Genomic DNA, 22,303 nt, shown 5'->3' on the forward strand with positions numbered 1-22,303 from the left:
TAAACATTTCGTCGTGACTTTTGAAAATGGAACAAAAAAACTAATGGCCGCGAAGGTCACAGTAGCTCACAATGGTCACACTTGTGATCACAGATGAGCGGCGATCGTGCTCACGTAATGATCATAATAACATAGCACATTATTATGTCCACGCTCCAGCGGTACTGTTTACAAACATCGTCAGGTGAAATGTTGGTTGGGTTGAAGAAATGATGTTTATTTTATGTGAATCTTTCAGTGTCTGGACGCAATGTAATGTATGAAAATTTGTGTGCAAATGTGTCGATTTTCTTTCATTTAAAAAGAGCGTTTATAGATGTTGCTACTTAATTGGTTTCATCACTTATTCTTATTCATCAAAGTCAGTTATTGTTATTTGTAGGCTTTTGTGTCAACAAAACACCTTTAAAATTAATTGTTGGACTGACCTTTCTTTGAATGTTTTGCGTATTGTAATGTTACATCGTTTTGCATAACCCTTCAATCAGGGTAACCACACTTCATGGCATTATATTCTTACTTTTAATTAACATAATTACATATTTAGCTTAATAAAAAAATCATAGTGTTACTTGTAGTTACATAATGAAACAATAAATTCTACGTATATCTTGTTTACATACACTAAACTAAATTCTACATACATATTAGTGTATTTTTCCCAAGGACTTTGATTTTCCCTTCCTCATGTTTCTTCTTTAACTCTATGGACGGCCATTTCAACGACTTTTGCAAACAGTCAAACTGCAATAGAGCAAATATCTTCAGTTTCATAAGACTGTTTTAAGCAGTTAAACATTAGACTTTGATGAACTCTGAAACCGGAAATTTTCAAGTCATAACCACGCCACCTCCCGCGCCACAATCTAGATAGATAATTGTGAGACTAAAGAGCCTATTCAAGTGTTCAAGTGTGACACTTCAGACCGAGGCGCCAACAATACCTGGTACACGCACTTCCTGATCATCCTCATCACAGATCGGTATCATGTTATACAACGATCATTATCATCGGAATTACGAGTCGAAATTAAAATCAACTCGTTTGTTTGCACCAGCCCGCTTTCCCACGCTTTGCCTTTAGCCTGTCATCAGCTAAACTTCCTCACTTCTGCACAAACTTATTTGCTCCTACTCTCTAGCTTTAATTACTTCGTTTTAAAGATTAGTTTGGATTGTTTGGTTAACTTTTAGAGTTTTGGTAAGTTTGAAAATACTTTCTCTGGTGCCAACGACAGTCGGAAGATTGCATTTGTTACTTCATGATTTGCTGTTACAATCTTTTCATTAGTTTCAGTGTTTGGTTGCTCAATATGTTATGCCACAGTACAGCGGCACTTTATAGCGACCTGCATATCGTATATTTATTTATCAAGATTTTTGAAGATAAAAATACATTGGGATATTTTATTGTTCTAGATTGTCAGCTTTATGTTAATTGACCTTTGAAGTGCAACATTAATAATTTATAAGACATTGGATAACTTATAATGTAGGTCAAAGTTCATGCCAGACTAAATATTAATACAATAACCAATGTTTCTGTTTCTCAAGTTCAAGTAGGTGGAAAGTTATAATTCGTTTAGCTGATTAGCCCCTTCCGGTTTCGCTCTCTTCATCTTTCGTTTAGGCTTTTACTTAATAGTAACTGCAATCACTCTTATTATTGTTTCGTTTTTCGTGTGCCTTTATTCCGCTTTATTTTGCATTATGGGTCATACTTTACCAAATTTTAGATATACCTAAGTATGCCTTTGATATTTATGTAAAAGTATACCTGTAAATAAACAAACTGATTAAATTGGAAGAAGAGTAATCTCGCACTTATCTTGTTAGATTTCCTATCAGTTATAAAATATGCCGAAAATGTATCTCTCTTATTAACGTATTCATCACTCCTACATCTTCACTTATAGACACAGCACACTGTAACAGTACCTCACGATCGTTTAGCTCCGGACCGCTCGGTTCATCTCCATTCGGTCTGATCTGTATGATCGGCTCACTGTTCGTTTTGACACGCTGCTTCGTAACAGCCACGCTCCGGGTTAGCCGTGGTGCCTGCCTCTATGGGATCCGTTAGCGGAAACGGATGTATTCAAAATAGTGAAGCATTTGTGAAGCGATTATGAATAGTGTTCTAGTGTTCTCTTTTGAAAAGATAATATATGACCACCTCAGTCACACCCTTTCAGCTTATTATACCACTTTTGCAACACCTTGTATAGGTATATATTCCTCCAAATTGCGACTACATCAAGTGCTTAGTCTACGAATTCAAAAATACTTTAGCAACACTGCAATACCCAGAATAGTGTTGCCTGTCCTATTGTTTTGTAGGGCACAATGTCGAGTGGCATCATGGTATGTGATGTGCTGAGTCTCCGGTTGTACCAAATTGTGCGTGGAGAATTGACTGTTGTTGGCTGTCTGTGGCGAGTCGTGACTATCGTGGGTTCCTTACCTGTATGATGTTGAAGTACATGCACAAGCTAATTTGGGACTATATATCGAAGTAGGTACTATAGGTAATAATGTTTGCAATACCACACACAGTTACCTTAAAAAATCGAAGGGAAAAATTTTCTACACTAAGCACCTACCCATAACATTAAGTATGGCTATTGTCTATGTGCATGTAGATAGTAATGGTAACGTAGTTCCTCAGCAAACCAAATATGTAATAGGTAACGTAAGTAACCCAGAATGGCACTTGCTACTTTACAAAAAGTTATCCACTCCATCCTCATCATTATCCCGCAATCATCTAGTGCTGGAAATAGGGTTCCCACCCCTAAGAGCTCCCAACAACATCACTCTGTCCTCGGCCTTCCACGTCCAGCCACTACCGTTAGTCCAAAAAGTGCCGACATTTTTGCATCTTCTTGAAACCTAACCCCACCCTTCACCCCGCAGGCCATCAAGCGGCTGCCGCCCCGAAGACCCCTCCTGGAGCGGCGCGCGGGCGCTGCGCGTGAGAGTCACGACGGCGGCCGGGGCTCCGCCGCACGCGCGCCGCCTGTCCCCGCCGCCGCCCGCGCACCGCGCCACCACCCCGCCGCGACCCGCTGACAACACGCATGCGCATAAACGTGAGTACATCAACAGCCAGTAATCGTCCACTGCAGGCCATAATGATTGGTTAAAGGAACGCTACAAAATTCTGTCCTTGGGTCTCCTCCTCATCACTACCGGCCACCTGACTTAAGGTCGTCGGGACAGCGGACCGAAGTGCTTGTGGGGGATTTGAGCTAACTAACCTACCACTAGATGCTTAAGCATCAGTGTCCCATTTATGTTGCTTCTGAATTGGCATAGCATGGCAGTGATTAAATGACTGGCTGGAGTCATCAAATGGATTAAGAATTTCCAAGGTAGGAAAAGACGGAAAGTTTCGTTTGTGCCCTGGATAACCAGATAAATAATAACTAAAATGGCGTGAAATAATTAACATTGGCTTAGTTTCATTCAGTGTGAAAACCGTAAGACATTTTCTACTGGCTCCGGTGTAGTTAAAACATCCGTTTTAAGGGTATCCGTGCATTGAAGTCGACGCTTCTTCATAGATTTAACCATGGCATTGAAGTAGAAAAGCTTTTGCGAATTAATTTGATGAGAGACTTTTTAGTAAGTACTTACACACGGTTTTTATAAAATAAGTACCCATCACTGAATTAAGCTGACTGATTGATAAATAACACATGGCTTCAAAGTTTGAATGAAAGAAATAATAGGTATGCACTTCAGCCTATAATATCAATTTTGGCTTGATGGTCAAGAGCTAAGTTATTTGCGGATGCAGTTGAATGATTGAAGGCACACTATACATGTCAAACTATGCTTCTGAATAATGCAACCACGTGGTCAAACTAAACAACGGTAGGTACCCCTGGGACTACCTACATGTTTATTCCAGTCGAATTGCAAAACTCCTAAGTTATTTTGGAATTCGCTTATAAGTTGGTATACCTATCCCGAGTCCGAATCGCTCTATCTTATTTCCGAGGGTATGTTATATGTATTCTTCTATTGTATAACTCTGACATTCCCCCTGCAGCCCAGAAGTCCCCGGCGGCGGAGGAGCCCCCGTGCCCGGACGCCGGCGCGCAGCTCAAGCCCGTGTGCGCGCCCTCGCAGCTCACTGTGCAGGTAAGTAAATAGTCACATCTTTGTTACTTAGGTACCTATATTATGGTCCCACTATCTGTACAACATATTAGGTACCTAGTTGCTCTACAATACTGAAATCTGACTGAGTACCTACACAAATTAGCTACTCTAAACTACATGAGTTATACATAGTTAGTTAGTCCGTCCGACCGATTTCAGCCAACACCTCCTAGTCTGCGTTAAACCATTTCAAAAATGGAGGAGGTTCTATGAATAAAAAACCGGCCAAGTGCGAGTCGGGCTCGCGCACAAAGGGTTCCGTAGTTAAATCAACCTATCTCAAAAACTATAAGAGATACTTTGATCAAACCAAAAATCGTTGAAAGAGTTAATTAGCATGCATCACCTCTATTTTTTTTAGAATTTTATACCCCGTAGTTATAAAAATAGAGGGGGGGGGGGGCATACTTTTTACGACTTTGAGAGCTGATATCTCAAAAACCGTTCACTTTAAGAAAAATGTTTTTTAGAAAACTTTATATCATTTTAAAAGACCTTTCCATTGATACCCCACACGGGTATGTACATCGAAAAAAAAAATTTCATCCCTCAGTTACATGTATGTGGGGGGGCCCCACCCCCAATTCTTTTTTTTACTATTTAGTGTCATATTTTTGTAGCGGTTCATACAACACATATTCCCATCAAATTTCATCACTGTAGTACTTATAGTTTCCGAGTAAATCGGCTGTGACAGACGGACAGACGGACAGACGGACAGACGGACATGACGAAACTATAAGGGTTCCGTTTTTGCCATTTTGGCTACGGAACCCTAAAAAAACATGATTTTTTGAGAATACGAGCCACATTCCCACACTTCATCATAACTGTCACTATGGGACCAACTCTGAAATCGCTCTTCTATCAGCAATGTCACTGATATAGTTCCACCCTGTACCTATACAATGAACCCTGAACCTAACCCCCCGCCATCCTCCCCCAGAGCACGCCGGTCCGCTGCGCGCCCGTGCAGAGCAGCTACGGGCTGGAGAAGCGGAGCAAGGAAGACCTCCGGCCCGCCGAGAGCCTGCCACAGGTATGTCTCATGGCCACTCTTGAAAGGTTCACTAAAGGAACTTCCTCTAGTAACGACGACGTGTCAACTGTACTTTATGTACGGTCAGCTGCATAAGTAGCTTTACACTTTTGTTGCTTGTCAAACTACCTATATAACAAACTGTCAATGATTTAATAGTCAGTTTGTGAGTTTGACAAGGTACAAGTGTGTACAGCTTCATACTTAAGCAGCTTACTGTAGGTCTGGAGGACCCTGGGCAGTCAGCGACTGCTGGAGCTATTCTGACTGGCTAATCCTTTGGAGACGCGCTCTATAATTGTTTCTCAAGATTATGCAATAGTCGTCCACTAGATTTACTTAGGTCACTATAGATTTACCAAGTTTCAGAGCGATGATGCGGTAGATAGATGTCAGTTTTCTGATTAATCTTTTGGGATGCTTCATAAAACCTCTGAGTCCAATAATAAGTCAACCTAAAAGACATAAAAACTACAACATCAAAACATCCAGTAGAGAACCAGTTTCGTTACATCTGATACAGATATAAATAGATATTAAGTCAAGTGCTTTCCTATGTCGTGTCGTCATGTTGGTAATAGTTAAGGCTGTGTAGAGTTTAGTAACAGACCGCAACATGTGGTTGGGGCTGCCATGTCGTCTGTTAAAACCACATTGATAAGTAAAAACGATTCGTGATAGATATTGCTGCGGTGGCTCTGACAGTAAAGATGATTTCGATAATGAACTGTTTTGTTTGAGAAATATTACATACATTTTAAAAATAATGATAAATAAATAATAATTACGCCATAGGAACACTAGAGAAGGAAGAAGGGAAACATAAAAGACCTACTAAAGAGAGAATAGGTACTATGTTCTGGTCTGGGACCTGCATGGTTTTCCTGATGAATACCTACAAGTGAGGGTCATAGCTGAAATATCTACGTGGTAGCTGTACCAACCTATACTCTAGCATTTTCACGTGCATTTCCAAGTAATAATAGGTAGGATAAGTAAAGTAATGGTCTACGGACTTATATGGAAATTCGGCGTAGTATCGGTAAGGAAGGCGAATGTCCGACCTTCTTATTCCTATTGAAGCTCGTATTAAATTTTTAAGACTTTTTACGTGTAACTCCTTATAAGACGACAGCTAATCTTCAAGCTAACGTGTAAAATTATACAATCGGTAGGTACAGAAAAATGGTTAAAATAAAGCTCTTGTGAAAATAAGATAAAAGCTCATTATGAAATCCGATTATCGGTTTTGGTACGCCTCTACCTTTCTTTAAATAAATACGGCAGTTTCAATCAATAATAATGAATAAATTACACATTTAAAGTTCAAGTTTATTAGATAAACATGATTTTACGATTGAAGAATCCGAATAGGTGGAACTTTACAAATCTATATAATTTTATTTATACTTACTTAGTTAATGTAATTGTACCCGGGATACAAAAAAAATATACAAAGTTTCATTATTAAGACACAGTACCTAAACTGTAAGAAACTGCATCTTACATACCTAATGGCTTATTATGAGTGCATTAGTGATAAAATTCCACCATACCTAAAGGATAGCTGCTAAAAATAAAAACTTGCACCGTTTACGTTTTGCTTGGCCCGTTAGCACGACAATGGCATGTCTAAACTGGAGTAACTCTTGATCCGTGCCACGGGGTCGATCTGTCGATCTGTTGGATAACTGCGCGCGCGCACGCCACCGGTCGATTAGGATATTACAGTTGTACGCACTAGCTATTGTATTTCGACAACTATTAGTTACAGGTGGTTGTGTTCAGTTAACGAGGTAATGGATGGTGATAGGTATGTGGAGTTCTGACTTTGTTAGTCTTACTTTGTCACCTTAAGTAAAGTTTACTAAGCCGATAGGAAGTCACTGTGTGTTGGCATTAGGAAAGTTCAAATCGGCCTGGGTCTCCTATTTACGCCGTAGTTCGCGTCCAGCGTCACGCCGTAGGCCGCGTCACAATGCTCACTATAGAAATGTACTGATGCGGTCTCCCTCACACGCCGACGTTGGCGCGTAGATGTTATGAGTATCGTGACGCGGCCTACGGCGGTAACACTTGACGCGACCTACGGAGTAAGGCCGGGGTCTCCTATTTCTCGTCGTAGGTTGCGTCCGGCGGCGTCACGCCGTAGGCCGCGTCACGATGCTCATAACATCTACGCGCCAACGTCGGCGTGTGAGGGAGACCGCATCAGTACATTTCTATAGTGAGCATTGTGACGCGGCCTACGGCGTGACGCTGGACGCGAACTACGGCGTAAATAGGGGACCCGGGCCTAAATAGGAGACCCGGGCCATCTCTAGGTTGTTAGGTGACGCGTAGATAGACAATACATTGCATGAAGGGAAACTACAATAGGGTTTTGTAAGGGATTTGTAAAGAATAGACCATATATGGTATATAGACAGGTTCTTCAAGTAGAAAAGTAGCATGTTCCTTGCTAGGTGTGTAGGTGAGATATCATAATAAATTCTGTCATATTCTGTCTAGATATGCACAGCTACACCGTGTCTAATGTGAAATGATTACCAACAAACAGCCAGTACGGGACTTTCTCTAATGGATTTACGATCGCGCGTTAGCGACTGTTACTCTACCGACTCGGGTGGCGCAGAGGTTAGCGACGCCTGTTGCTGCCGTAGGAAGGTGTTCGATTCCCGGCCCGAATAAATATTTATTCGTTCTCAGGTCGAGTGAATTTTGATGATGCGTTGAAAGTTGAGGCTAGTTATTATAACTACATAATGATAACGGAACCAAAGAATCATAGTAATATTAGTAGATAAAGTAAGAAAACCTGAACGTATTTAATTAATTGTAGAGTCAGTTGAATATAACCAACCTGACTTGCCCTGTTATGGGCCCATAAAGTTATTTCTTTACTGCTTGCAATTATTATTCGCAATCATAATTTTAATAATCACTTCATTGTGCCAATCCCAAGAGCTGTGAATGACTTGATTAAGGCTTCCGGAATACAAAAAGCTATAGCAAAATTAATCGCTAAATCTGCTCTAATCCATCTAGCTTCATTATTGCCCGTTCGTCACTCGCTATCTGTGTACTAATTAAGTAGCTCCATAGGTAATTATTAGAACAATTACAACTTCGCCGTAACACAGTGAAAGTGTTGAAGACGAAAAAATTATAAAATAAACACGCATTGTTTTTAGTGGATCCCACGATGTGATGATAGAGAAAAGCGTAATCGTTGGGAAGCCACTGAAAGCGAAAGTGGCTTCGACTCGACGGCTGTGTGCCGAGTGTGATGATGATGAGATGAGATGAGAGTAGGATGAGGTAACTTTTGTACGGATTTCCTTTAGTTGATAAGGATGTCGGTTAAATCTGGGTTTTTAAGCTAATGAGGCGCAGTGAAAAATGTTAAGTACATTCAATTGAACATCTGATTTCATATGTAGTTAGGCCGCACAGGTTTAAATATAGGGATACGAACTATTAGGCTAAATAGTAACCCGCTAGCAAAGTTTACACTGGCTAAGGCTATACCCCAAGTATACATACCCAGAGATAAGTACTGTATCGACTGTGCTACGAAGAAAACATAACACAATTATGTAAGTCAATTTCCTATGGCACATCGGAAATTACGAAGTAGCGGATCAGTTTGCATAAGGTTTACCTTATTATAGGACATTATCATCATTTTCCTCATGGATGCTAATTTACCCTGAATCGATAACATAACGTAAACACTAAGTGCGTATGGAGCTAGGTACATGGCAATAGTTTAGCAGCTCTTCGTACCCTGGACTTCTATTCGTAGTAATTATAGCTCCATAACCCCTATGAGTACGCAAAGATTTTTCCCCTGGGATACAATAGTAAGCTCCGTGGTTTACTTGTTTAAGACACCGCCTGAGCTATCTTAGCTCCATCGTCGATTTACCAATGCATTTATTTACTATCTGTCTACCTATCAATCGAAACAATCCTAAAGCTTCGTTTAACTTGTAATATTTGCCTACAGTTTCCACTTTTCCCCTATTTACCAACCACTCTCCCAGAAGGGAGGCTCCAAAACTGAGAGAATCTTAAGCTTCGTTTAACTTGTAATATTTGCCTACAGTTTCAACTTTTCCTCCATTCCCCAGAATGGTGTCCGCGACTGCAACAGCAGTTCGGACGAGAACCGGTCGTCGGGGCACGCGTCCATGTCGGACAGCGGCGGCGGCGACGCGGCGCGCGACGAGCCGCGACGCGCGCGACAGCCGCCGCACCATGGACGGCAGAAACACAGGCCGCATAATAAGGTATTGGGGGTGGGAGTGCCGCAAGGAGGCGTGTTGGGGCCTGAGTTGTTTATAATTATGGCTTAAGTTTGAAATATTATTTATACTTTTTGTCTGATCAGGAAGCTTATTGTTTTTATCATATCCTATGTAGGTATTTTAATCCGTAAGTTGATCTACCAATAATAATAAGTACAAAAAATTGCAGCTCCAGTCAGATAAAAAGCGATAGCAATACCGAGAACTTATTAGTCCCTAGCTTATCTAATTATCGATGTCCATAAAGTTAACCATACACTTTCACTCAACCACCATTTCATGCACCTAACTACAATCTACAGGGTGTAACAAATATGGTAATAACTAAAGTAAGCCAAAAGGGGGTGGCTGAAGAGGTCATTCTCAACAACTTTTGTTCTACGACTTTTGAAAATACCCAGACTTTTAATAATACCTTTTTATAACACCCTGTTTAACCCCCCTTCCCTTCCCCCAGCAACTGCAGTCCCCGTGGGCGGGCGGCGGCGGGCTGGACGAGATCCGGTCGGCCATCAAGCAGCTGACCCTCAGGTCCAGGGACAGCAGCAGCACCGCCACTAGTGGCGCCTCGAGTGCTGGTGGCAGCAACCATGGGAACCAAGGTGGGGTATACTAGTGTTAAAAGGAAATACGAAGGAACACAAGGATTAGGTCATGCAAATTGGTTTATTAGTGACTATCAGGCGCCAAAAAAGTAAATCGTAAAAACCATCATCAGTTATATGGGGTGTATCTTTATGTAAGAAGCGTCCCCGATCAACGTATCAGCTGCATATTTATGTAGTTGACAATCAGCGACTGACAAGTAATTTGGCTGGCTAATCATCAAAACGCATAATGGTCTACTGCTGAACATAAACCTTTTTCAAACAGCGCTATCACACTCTTGTTTGCCTTTTCCTGGTTGCTCAAAGCTAGTATTCGGTTCATTCACAGATTGATTATTTCTTGAGCTTATTTTCCTCGTCAATGGTTGAACATGCCATGTGTTGCTTAACTTCAATGATCAGTTACAACCACTAAAGCTAGCTCGACTACGGACAAGTACGGTCAAGTGCAGAGAAGCCTGACCCCCCCTCTCATAGTAATAATGTTTCTGAGAGGGGTCAGGTCTTTCTGCCCTTTACTGTACCTAATAGACCTCTCAACCCTCCAGAGACCAACTCCGCGGCGGAGGCCCGACGCCGGCGCGCGCCACTGGTCCGGCAGCCCTCGCTGGACACGGTGTGCACCAATGTGACAAGTGCGGACGAGTTCGTGTGGGTCGACTCGCATAACAGGTATACTTGGATGATGTGGTGGTTGCTGGGTGGCTGTTAAAAATTTTTATTCATTAAAACATTGTACAAACTAAACTAAGCGCCGGGGTCCTGTGCTAATTCGAGACCTGTATTACAAAGACCCTGTACCTCCTCTCGGGATCACATTACTATTTTACTGTTGAAGATAAAGAATAAAATGGGTGGGTGGTTCTTATACATAGATCAAAATAAAAAGCATTTTTAGGTATTACTTATGTGGGGTTTGACTGTATTACAATTGTATCTCTATACAAGTATACAAATCAATGGCTTACTTTCAGCAGACTTTCAGATAGCAGCAGGCTTTTTCGGGACTTTTTAAGTTATAAAAACTACAGGTACCTACACACAGTTCATTTTCGAAGTTTACCCAACACTAGTTCTGTAGATTCTAGAACTTTATCAGCTGGTGGAGAACATTGTTAACATTCGTACGATGTCTCATAGTGTAACTCATACCATACCTCGTAGTTCGTAACATCCACGCTTGCTACACAAAGAAACGTCAAATATGATTTAATTTCACATGCATTATTCAATGTTTTCTACGCGGCCGATGCACTGCAGGAGGCAGCGTTGGCACTAAGTGGCAGTAATCTAAAGAAAGTTAATCATAGGTCAGCCGTAAATCATAGGTTAATGGTTCTTAGTAGTTATTAGCTGTTTAGTACATTGTAAAAGTACATACGGAAGCGATAGTGTAACTTTGTAAGCTTTTTCTAATCGAAACACAAGATTGTGTTTGTAATGGATAGCAGTTATAAATCTTATAAGTACTGTACGTTTAAAGCCTACGGAAGACTAACATAATTGACATTATTCCCCAAAAACCATCGGAAAACCTACATCGTTTTACGTTACACTAACGCCATCAAAAGGGACTATAAAATAAATTGAATTTTAAATCTATTGCTATCTTTTACTACAGTGTATTTTTCCATAAGTACATAAATGCAGACAGAAAGCGATAGCAATACCTGGCCAACTGGCCATTATGACAACATTATTAGTTACTTAGGTCTTTTTTTGCTACTAGCCGTGATTTTAACTGTTATTGATGCGTATTCCAGACTGGTAGAGCTGCGTTGCGTGCCGTGGACCCCCACAGAGATCACCCGCGCGCTGCAGTCGGGCCGCTGCCGCGACGTGGCGACACGGTTCGCGCCCGACACGCCGCCGCGGCTCGCTTACTTGCTGCAGAGGTATGTTGACTACCGTGTAGGCGGCGAAATTATTTTCAATATTTACCATGATGTCCTTGACACGACGCCGGGCGTCCGCATTCTGGACCATCAGCGACTTACGACACTATTCTGACTTCTGGCAAATTCGCTCATCACGGTGTCAATTCATATTTCAGCTCTAGTGTTTGTTGACTAGTATAGCAGCAGAATCTTTTTTTTGTCACAAGTTTCATTATATTAAGACGGTTGCTGCGACACTTTGTATGTCAGCAACCTTTTAAAAACGTGTAGTTCGTACCCTTACATTTAATTTGAAGAATAGCCACATGGGACCAGGATATTGCCACCATGTATAACACACCATACACCCCTCTCTCCACAGAGCCCTGGTCCGCATAGCGCGGGAGACGCAGCGGCTGTCGCACAACTTCGGCTTCTGCTCCAAGCACGAGGTGGCGGGCGCGCTCCGCATCGTGCTCAGCGCGCCGCTCGCCGACGCTTGTATCAAGGTATGCACTTTTACGTTAAAGTACGAAAGAAGACCAAAAGGTAGTTAGGTATCTAACTCACGCAGAGTAATGGTTGAAGAAAAATCGAGGCGCAATAGAACAAAGGCGTCGCTCGAACTTGATGCATTCCTGACCCCTCGACGGTCTGAAGTCTGACCAATCAAAACTTTGTATTAAGGTACCTACCCGTTCCGCATGTCTATCTAGAGATTCTAGAGCATATACAAGTGCTTAACAATATACTGCGCAGTCAACTTCCCTGATTGGACTTAAACCCCAAAACAGATCTAAAATTAACTTTGATTTTTCCGAATCTTGATGTGGAGCAAAGGCTGATAAGCAATATCGTCGGTTTTTCGTTGTATTTTTCTATGCTACTTGCATAAATGCGATGAATCTGTAAACCAGAGAAAGGATCCGACTGATTTTATTTCCTGGTTTTTTTTCAATAAGCTTTATTTATATTATTTTAAATACTTTGGTATACTTACCAAAATTTCTCCCTCCCCCAGGGTTGCCAACGCGCAGCAACAATGTACGCCACCTCCGGCGGGGCAGCGAGACGACTCGGCTCGGCCGCGCGCGCGCACACAGCACTCGCGCCAGGGCGGTTCCAGCGGTGGATGCGGGATGCTAATGTTGCTCCTGTGTTGCATGAGTGAGTGTTATTGACATCTTTATCATCAGGATCTGCATCTAGCATACAAGACCACTGATAACTGCAAATGGACCCTTGACCCAAGTCCCAAAAACTTACTGTACGGGGTGTACGATGGGCCTTACTCGCCCTAGACCTACAATAATATTGTGCAATATATGTATTGTGCAATAAGTTTGATTTGCGTTTTGTATCCAAATGACGTTTGCGCAATCTTCAATATTAACCCTAGACGATCAATTATAGTGCACAATCTTCAATATTGCGCAATATAATTGATCATCTAGGTTGCCCCAGCTGACTGTCAATCTTGTCTCCATTGTGGGGATCTAAACCAAATCTAAACGATAAGTCTGTCATCACGATGGTATACTAACTACTATGGTAATACTAAACAACCGCAAGGGGTCAAAGTTCAATTTAGTTGCCATCGAATCGACTTGACCTGAAAAACATGACTATAATTATTTATATTTATCATATCCTACATCCTTCTAACCCCCATCTCCACCCGCAGATACGCAGCGATCTACCTCTGCGCCGGCATAGAGACGCTCCTAGAAGAGGTGGCCCTATTCTCAGCGGGCCGCCTGGCGCCGGGCGCGGCGCTCACCCCGGCCGCCGTCGACACGGCCGTGGCCACCTCGCCCGCGCTGTCGCCGCTGTTTCAACCGTATAGCCATCTTAATGCCGCGCATATACCCAATGGTAAGTTTGGTGGTATGAATGAATTGTTGGTGTTAGTGAAAATGGGGGTATTTTTGTCAAAGACCAATGCCTTCGTTAGTCTGTTTCTAGTGTTTTTGGCCATGTTTGATCAGAATTAATTTAAATCCTGTTAAAAGTGTTGTTTCTTGTAAATATAGTATCACCAATAAAATGAAACAAAAAAAAACATGCGTATGTTATGTATTATTACTTTTATATATATATATTATTTTTTCAATGGAAAATTCCTTCGCGATCGGTACGCGCAGATTTGTCTGGTGTGGACCCGACTATGACCTACCTATATTTATGTTTTATTAATTTACCCTCCCCTCCCCCCCTCCAGGCTCGGACTCGCTCTCCCGCTGGGGCTCGTGCAGCTCGCTGGGCTCGGGCTCCCCGCACCGCCGCAGCCGCGACTCCGGGATCACCACTAACGGCTCCAGTAAGTATACACGACTAATACAACTTTGTAACCTGTATGCACACGAAGATCATGAAATGTGTCTTCACTGAGCGTATACGCCCACGTGTCTAGCTCTTGTATTTGGCCCCGAAAATAATGATTGTATGAATTACACAAGTTACCTTAGTCTTCCCCCCCCCCCCCCCTCTTTTATCCCCACATTCACCCTCAGCTCCCTGCAGGAGGGTCAGACGGGTCAGCCAACATCCACCTCAGTGCTATATAGCACTTTCTTTTCAAAGCCAACAAATATTAAGTAAATTTCTTCTTTTAAACTTCCACCTTGCATTTCACCTTTAACTATTCCTTCGGCGATTACAGTCCTGAGCATTATCATTATATCTGTTAACCACCACAACCTGTCTCCTCCCACAGGCGGCTCCGCGACCTCCGACGGCTCCACCAGCACCTCAACCTCCGTGCTACACAGCACGTGCTGCGGCTCCCCCGCCGAGCTGCGCGCCGTGCTGCGCCGCGCCCCCCGCTGCCCCCCCCTCACCCCCGAGGCCGAGCTGGCGCTGTACTACTTCATGAAGTGCGAGCAGGTCGGTGTATAGGACCAGCACTCTCTGTTCCCGCTGCAGACGGGTCAGCCGGCTCCAACGGCTCAGAACGTTATGGGATAATGGCGACAATGGATAACGGCCCGATTTTTATAACGTGCGACGGGCCGACGCGCAGTGTTCAATAGGTTTATGTGGGTTGTGGGCGTTTGTTAACGCATCGGGCGCATAAATACACACACACACATAAGGTAACAGATTCACGTCGGCCCATTGCCTGTTGACAAAAAAGTTTGTAAATGTTAAATATTTGTTACTCTTTCACGGGAAAACGGCCCGATAGTAGCTTAAATAATAATAAGCTGATACTCTGGATTAACACATATCTCGGTATTCAAAAGAAAACCTTTTAAAGAAAATTTCGCATTACACTTAAGTACATAAAGACTTATTGAGCACCTCCACCTTTTTTTAAGTTTGTTAAAACCAAACCTCTCTCCCCACAGCTCGAGCACACCCCCTCCTCCTGCGGCCTCTGGGGCGGGCGCGGCGGTGCGCTGCCCCCGCTGGGCTCGTGGCTGCGCGTGATCGCCGCCCACGCCGCCCTGCGCCCGCCGCCCGCCGCCGCCGACCAGCACGACGTGGCGCAGGCGGCGCGCCTGCTGCTGCCGCACGCCGACTGCCCGCCGCGGCCCGTCACGTGAGTCTATAGTACTGCTGTATAGCACGACCCGTCACGTGAGTCTATAGTACTGCTGTATAGCACGGCCCGTCACGTGAGTCTATAGTACTGCTGTATAGCACGACCCCTCACGTGAGTCTATAGTACTGCTGTATAGCACGACCCGTCACGTGAGTCTATAGTACTGCTGTATAGCACGGCCCGTCACGTGAGTCTATAGTACTGCTGTATAGCACGGCCCGTCACGTGAGTCTATAGTACTGCTGTATAGCACGACCCCTCACGTGAGTCTATAGTACTGCTGTATAGCACGACCCCTCACGTGAGTCTATAGTACTGCTGTATAGCACGGCCCGTCACGTGAGTCTATAGTACTGCTGTATAGCACGACCCCTCACGTGAGTCTATAGTACTGCTGTATAGCACGGCCCGTCACGTGAGTCTATAGTACTGCTGTATAGCACGACCCGTCACGTGAGTCTATAGTACTGCTGTATAGCACGACCCCTCACGTGAGTCTATAGTACTGCTGTATAGCACGGCCCGTCACGTGAGTCTATAGTACTGCTGTATAGCACGGCCCGTCACGTGAGTCTATAGTACTGCTGTATAGCACGACCCGTCACGTGAGTCTATAGTACTGCTGTATAGCACGGCCCGTCACGTGAGTCTATAGTACTGCTTAGTGATGTAACGAATATTCGCATTCGCATTCGCATTCGCGAATATTCGCATGTTTTTGGATATTCGCATTCGCATTCGCATTCGCAATATTTTGTGCGAATGTTTTGCGAATATCAGTAATTATTAAAAAAACTATTTGTAAATAATGGTAGGTTAACAAAATCTAAATCCATTCGTCTATGACCTTTTTATTACAAGTTACCCTCTTAATAACATTTCCAGTCAATTTATCATTTTGTATTATTTATTTACTTTGGGAAATGAAACTTAAAATACAATAGTTAATAGTTTCATAAGACCTAAACATAAATAAACTTTTTAAACAAACAAAAAGCGTATTTTCACAGTATGCAGGGTTATTTGCAAGTAGACCTGATCGTTTCAGGAAATGATAGAGGAAGACATTCCCAGTCGATTGAACCCTATAATGCATAATCCGAAACTTGACAATTTCTAAGATATTTAATTATAAAGTTTTTTTATTTTTTTGTCTAAATGCTTAAAACCGAAAATACAAAAAACTAGCCATATTTAAAAAAAAAGTTTGTTTTGCATAAGAGACATCTTAATAAACTAATTAGATAATCAAATGGGCATTATTTAACTTAAAATAGACAAAATACCTCAAAATTGTTAAACAGTTTTAAAAAATATTCAAAATGAAAAAGCAAATAAGACATTTCAAATACATAATTCATATGACAATTTTTTGTGCACTTCAGCTTAAAAACATTGTCAACTAATCAAGTCGATTTAGGTATGACTAAGATATGACAATGTTTTTAAACTGAAGTGCACAAAAAATTGTCATATGATATTCTTTTTTAATTTAACTTATTTGTTTTTACGTATTGAATATTTTTTTGAAATGTTTATCTATTTTGAGGTATTGTGTCAAATTTAAGTCAAATAATGCACGTTTGATTATTTTAATTAGTTTATTAAGGTGATACTTATGGAAAACAACCAAATAAGTTATTAAAATGTAGCTAGTTTTTTTTAATTTTCGGTTCAAAGCTTAAAATTTTGGCAAAAAATATATGTTAGAAATGGTTGAATTTCGGATAATTCATTATAGGGTTCTATCGAATGGAAATGTCTTCCTCTATCACCTTTTGAAAGGATCAGGTCTACTTACCAACAACCCTGTAGTGTCAGAGCAAGAGAGTCTTAGATTTAAATACGTAAATGTTTCGTGTAAGTCGTCCTCAGAAACCGCACACAGTCGCAATGAGTCGTAACAGTTACGGAGCTAACGAAAGTGTAACTACTTTAAAAAAAAACTGTGACTATACCTTTTTCCACGAGGAAAGACAGCTGATACAAGCAAAAACTTCCCTTATTCGAATGTAATAAGGGTCCGGTCAGATGTCTTTCCCCGTGAAACAAGGTATAGTGACTGCGACGGCTAGTCTGATTCGGAATGCGCCTAGAACAGAACGTACCTCGTTCAGTGCGAGACTGCCACCAAACCATACAAATGGCGCCAACAGGGTTTAACACAAACAGAATATTCGCATTCGCATTCGCATTCGCGAATGTCGATATTAGATATTCGCACTCGCATTCGCATTCGCGAATGTCCAAAAACACACATTCGTTACATCACTAGACTACTGCTGTATAGCACGACCCGTCACGTGAGTCTATAGTACTGCTGTATAGCACGGCCCGTCACGTGAGTCTATAGTACTGCTGTATAGCACGGCCCGTCACGTGAGTCTATAGTACTGCTGTATAGCACGACCCGTCACGTGAGTCTATAGTACTGCTGTATAGCACGGCCCGTCACGTGAGTCTATAGTACTGCTGTATAGCACGACCCGTCACGTGAGTCTATAGTACTGCTGTATAACCCTGGCCTGGCCTGTGAGTCACTGTACTACTGCATAGCGCCGCGCCCGCCCAGCACGACGCGGCGTCACGACTCTAGACGTAGATGATCGCTGCCAAAGTAAGCATGTAAGTAAATAGGCTTTATAAACATATATCCCAAGTATGCTGTATATTAATATGCTGCCGTGTCTCCCAATCTATACTCCGCCTTCCTACTATTCTTGGTCGACGACTAATGTCACTGAAAGAGTAGTTGAAGTGGCAGAGTTCTGGTCGGATAAAATTTAAGCACCGGAAAAAGTAGAAGAATGACTCACCACTGCGCTTTTCGAATCTATTACAACTATTGTCTATTCCTCTTCCAGCGTGGACGAGGCGATCGAACCAGCCTGGTCGCGCAACGCCCGCTCGGCCGACGACCTACCCCGGGCAGCGCTCGGGCTCGCCCACCGCGCGCTGCTCAGCGGCCGGCCCGCGCTGCTGGCGGGGGCGCGCGCGCTGCTGCCCGGCGGCGCCATCGACGCTGCTGATGCTGCTGGCCTGACGGTTCTCATGAAGGCGGCACTGGCGGGAGATGAGCAGAGGGTTTCTGTAAGTGTTTTTACAGGAAAAGTTTAAGAATTCCATGTTTCTATGTGTATGTGGCTCGATGAATGGCACCATCTAAGGAAATAAAACGGCTTTTGTTCAGGCCTCTTCCTATGCCGCCCTCATCAAGTTTTCTCCAGGAAACAGTAGGTAGGTACCACCCTACACTCGCTGCCGTAAGCGTAGCGGCTAGTAAGTGCAGCGGCCCGCGCTGCTGGCGGTGGCGCGATTGACGCTGCTGATGCTGCTGGCTTGACTGTGCTGATGAAGGCGGCATTGGCTGGGGATGAGCAGAGGGTTTCAGTAAGTATTTCACAGAAAAACTGAAAGAATTCCATGTTTCTAATGTTAAACTCGATTAATGGCGCCATCTAGGTAAATAAAACCGCTGTTATTCGGAACGAGCAGAGCGTTTCCGTGAGTAGGTAGGTATATTAGTAGCTATTTAGACCATAAACCTATAAAATAGAGCAACAGGTGTCTTCATCCCTTCCTGTGCCGCCCTCATCAGTTTGCTGTAGTAAATAGCTAAATAGTGTAAGTATATAGGTACTATTCCCACTCGACACTGTACTAGTGTAGCGGCCGGCCCGCGCTGCTGGCGGGAGCGCGCGCTGCTGCCCGGCGGCGCGATCGACGCTGCTGATACTGCCGGGCTCACGGGCTGACTGTGCTGATGAAGGCGGCGCTGGCTGGGGATAAGCAGAGGGTTTCTGTGAGTATGAAAATTGAAAGAATTCCATGTTTCTATAAATATGTTGCCCGATAAATTGCGCCATCTAGGGAAATAAAACGGCATATTTATGGAATAAGCAGAGCGCTTCGTGGGTAGGTATATTAGTAGCTATTTAGACCATAAACCTATAAAATAGTTAGAGAAAGAGGTGTCTTCATCTCTTCTTTTGCCGTCGTCATCCAATTTGATCTAGTAAATAGTGTAAGTATATATAGGTACTATTCCCACTCGACACTCTACTAATGTAGCGGCAGGCCCGCGCTGCTGGCGGGGGCGCGCGCGCTGCTGGCGGTGGCGCGATCGACGCTGCTGATGCTGCGGGGCTGTCTGTGCTGATGAAGGCGGCGCTGGCTGGTGATGAGCAGAGGGTTTCCGTGAGTGTTATTTGTAGCAAAGTATGAAAAAAATGTGGAAAATTTAATTCCATGTTTCTAAATATAAATAAGTAGCTAAATGAATGGCGCCATCTAGGGAAATAAAACAGCGTTTGCTAAGGTATCTTCCTGTGTCGCCCGCATCCAGTTTCCTCCAGGAAGTAGTAGGTAGGTATCATTCTACACTCGCTGCCGTAAGCGTAGCGGCTGGGCTGACTGTGCTGATGAAGGCAGCGCTGGCTGGTGATGAGCAGAGGGTTTCTGTAAGTATTTTAAACCTGTGAGTGGAAAGGCGAAAGAATGCCAAAATGTTTCTAAACTAGAACAAAATGTTTCGAAATATGTGGCCCGATGATGAATGGCGCCATCTAAGGAAATAAAACGGCGTTTTTTCAGAATCTGAGCGTTTTCGTGACTAGGTATAGTAGTTATCTTCTAGACCTCCTTGAAAATAAAGAATGCCCAACTTCCAACTGTCCAACTTTCAGCAGACAGTTCCTCTTGCAAAATGCAAAGCAAAAGCAACCTCTTCAACAATAATGTTAAACCATCACATCCCTAATTCCAGATGCTGCTAGAAGCGGGTGCAGACCCTAATGTGGAGACCCCGGGCGCGGCGCAGCCCGCGCTGCTCTCCCCGCGCGCCGCCGCCGCCCCCGCCGCGCCCGCGACTGGATATGTACCGCCTACAGCTGGTAATTTACATGAACTATAACTTAACACTAGGCCCTGAAATAGACAAATAACCCTCCACATTGATTTTTTCATGGAAAAGCGCAAGAATGCCAAAATGTTTCTAAATAGAAATATGTGGCCCGATGATGAATGGCGCCATCTAGGTAAATAAAACCGCGGTTATTTGGAACGAGCAGAGCAGTATCCGTGAGTAGGTATATTAGTAGCTATTTAGACTATAAAATAGATAGATAAAGAGGTGTCTTCATCTCTTGGAGACCCCGGGCGCGGCGCAGCCCGCGCTGCTCTCCCCGCGCGCCGCCGCCGCCCCCGCGACCGCCACCGGATATGTACCGCCTACTGCTGGTAACTCACAATAAAACACCACCATGCCCTTAAATCCTACTTATTTTACTTAATATTATAAATGCGAAAGTTTGTGAGTTTGTATGTTTGTTACCTTCTTCACGTCAAAACGGTTGAACAGATTTTAACTAAATTTGGTATGGAGTTAGCTGACACCCTGGAAGCTCGCGGGAACAGCTAGTAGACAAATAAACCTCCACATTACTAATTATTTAAGCAGGAACTTGGGATTCATTCCTTGTATTCCGATGTAAGTAGTCATTTATTTGTAATCTCACTCATAGTTTCGTAAAGTTATTATTTAAGGCTATTTTAATGTTTTTTTTTTCTTTTATATTAGTATTCATTGAATTAATTAGAACTTAACTTAATAGGCATAATGGCAATATTTTGTTTCTTACTCGTACATGTGGAAACTTGTAATTGGCTGTCTGTTTCATACTTTGCTATTTTTACTGATATCTCTAGCTGTAAGTTTTCCTTTAAATTAATAAATATATCTCCCGCAGGTTGGACAGCCCTAGTGTACGCGGCCTCATCAGGCTCGGTGGAGACGGCGCGGCGGCTGCTGGCGGCGGGCGCGGGCGTGGACGGCGCCGCCACCAACCGCGACGACACGTGCACGCTCACCCCACTGCAGGTATGTGCTGACATGGGTACGGTCACCCCACTGCAAGTATGTGCGGCCACTGTTAGTATGTGCCACACTCACCCCACTTCAGTAGGTATGAAGGAAGGTATCAGAAGAGTAGAACGAATGATAACTGCGTGCCACAATAATCTAACTTTTGACTGGTAGCGAGGTTTTGACACATTCCATCCACATGGGAGGAAAGTTGCAAACCTAAAATACGATAAGTAGACTGGTTATCCTAGTAGCTAATCAAGATATTCAAAGTGGTAGGTATTGTAAGCCAGTCAGGTATAACAATGTTAATATCATTAACTTTCATACCGTGTCTAATTTGCACTTATCCCTCTCCAGATGGCGTGTGGAGCGGGCAACCTGGAGATGGTACAACTGCTTCTGTCTCACGGCGCTGACCCGTTCCTGTCTACGCAGCTAAACGATGCGCTATGTTACTCCGCCGCCGCGCAGTATGGATGCTATAGGTGAGATAAATAATCATCATTATGACCCATAAAACATCTTATTTATTTTGTCGTTCCCAAAGAGCGCCACATATAAGTTTTTAATATCGACAAAATTGAGGGAATAGTTGAGATAAACCGTATTTTTTTCTATCATGAATGCAATTTCCGGATGTTTGTAGCTGGACCTGGCTCTTTCGGCCGGATCCGTCTGTCCGCATCCGCCAACCTGATCGTGGGCACGTCTGGATCCCTATAATACATGATGTTTTCTTAATGATAATCTGAATACTTACATATACTTATCTATATCTACTCCTTTAACTCCTTATACCGCAATAGCGGAAGCTGCTCACAGTTGACGCACTATACTATTCTATTCAGCGGGTTCCCTGGAAGAGATTGCTACTAACATGTTA

General features: G+C 43.2%; 1 protein-coding gene across 1 annotated transcript in view; it reads left to right on the plus strand.

Annotated features, from left to right (window-relative positions):
* LOC105381271 (ankyrin repeat and BTB/POZ domain-containing protein 2) overlaps positions 1-22,303 on the plus strand; it is a 29,465-nt gene that overhangs the window by 2,479 nt on the left and 4,683 nt on the right. Inside the window, exons 2-18 of the mRNA XM_048625115.1 lie at positions 2,917-3,092; positions 4,058-4,149; positions 5,117-5,209; positions 9,346-9,504; positions 9,980-10,124; positions 10,679-10,802; positions 11,894-12,025; positions 12,390-12,516; positions 13,029-13,174; positions 13,692-13,882; positions 14,229-14,327; positions 14,724-14,893; positions 15,358-15,551; positions 18,419-18,644; positions 20,320-20,446; positions 21,302-21,432; positions 21,778-21,905. Of these exons, the coding sequence (XP_048481072.1) occupies positions 2,917-3,092; positions 4,058-4,149; positions 5,117-5,209; positions 9,346-9,504; positions 9,980-10,124; positions 10,679-10,802; positions 11,894-12,025; positions 12,390-12,516; positions 13,029-13,174; positions 13,692-13,882; positions 14,229-14,327; positions 14,724-14,893; positions 15,358-15,551; positions 18,419-18,644; positions 20,320-20,446; positions 21,302-21,432; positions 21,778-21,905 (2,460 nt within the window). The remainder of the gene's footprint in view (positions 1-2,916; positions 3,093-4,057; positions 4,150-5,116; positions 5,210-9,345; positions 9,505-9,979; positions 10,125-10,678; positions 10,803-11,893; positions 12,026-12,389; positions 12,517-13,028; positions 13,175-13,691; positions 13,883-14,228; positions 14,328-14,723; positions 14,894-15,357; positions 15,552-18,418; positions 18,645-20,319; positions 20,447-21,301; positions 21,433-21,777; positions 21,906-22,303) is intronic.

The sequence above is a fragment of the Plutella xylostella genome, chromosome 13, assembly GCF_932276165.1.
Source record: "Plutella xylostella chromosome 13, ilPluXylo3.1, whole genome shotgun sequence".
Classification (NCBI taxonomy): domain Eukaryota; kingdom Metazoa; phylum Arthropoda; class Insecta; order Lepidoptera; family Plutellidae; genus Plutella; species Plutella xylostella.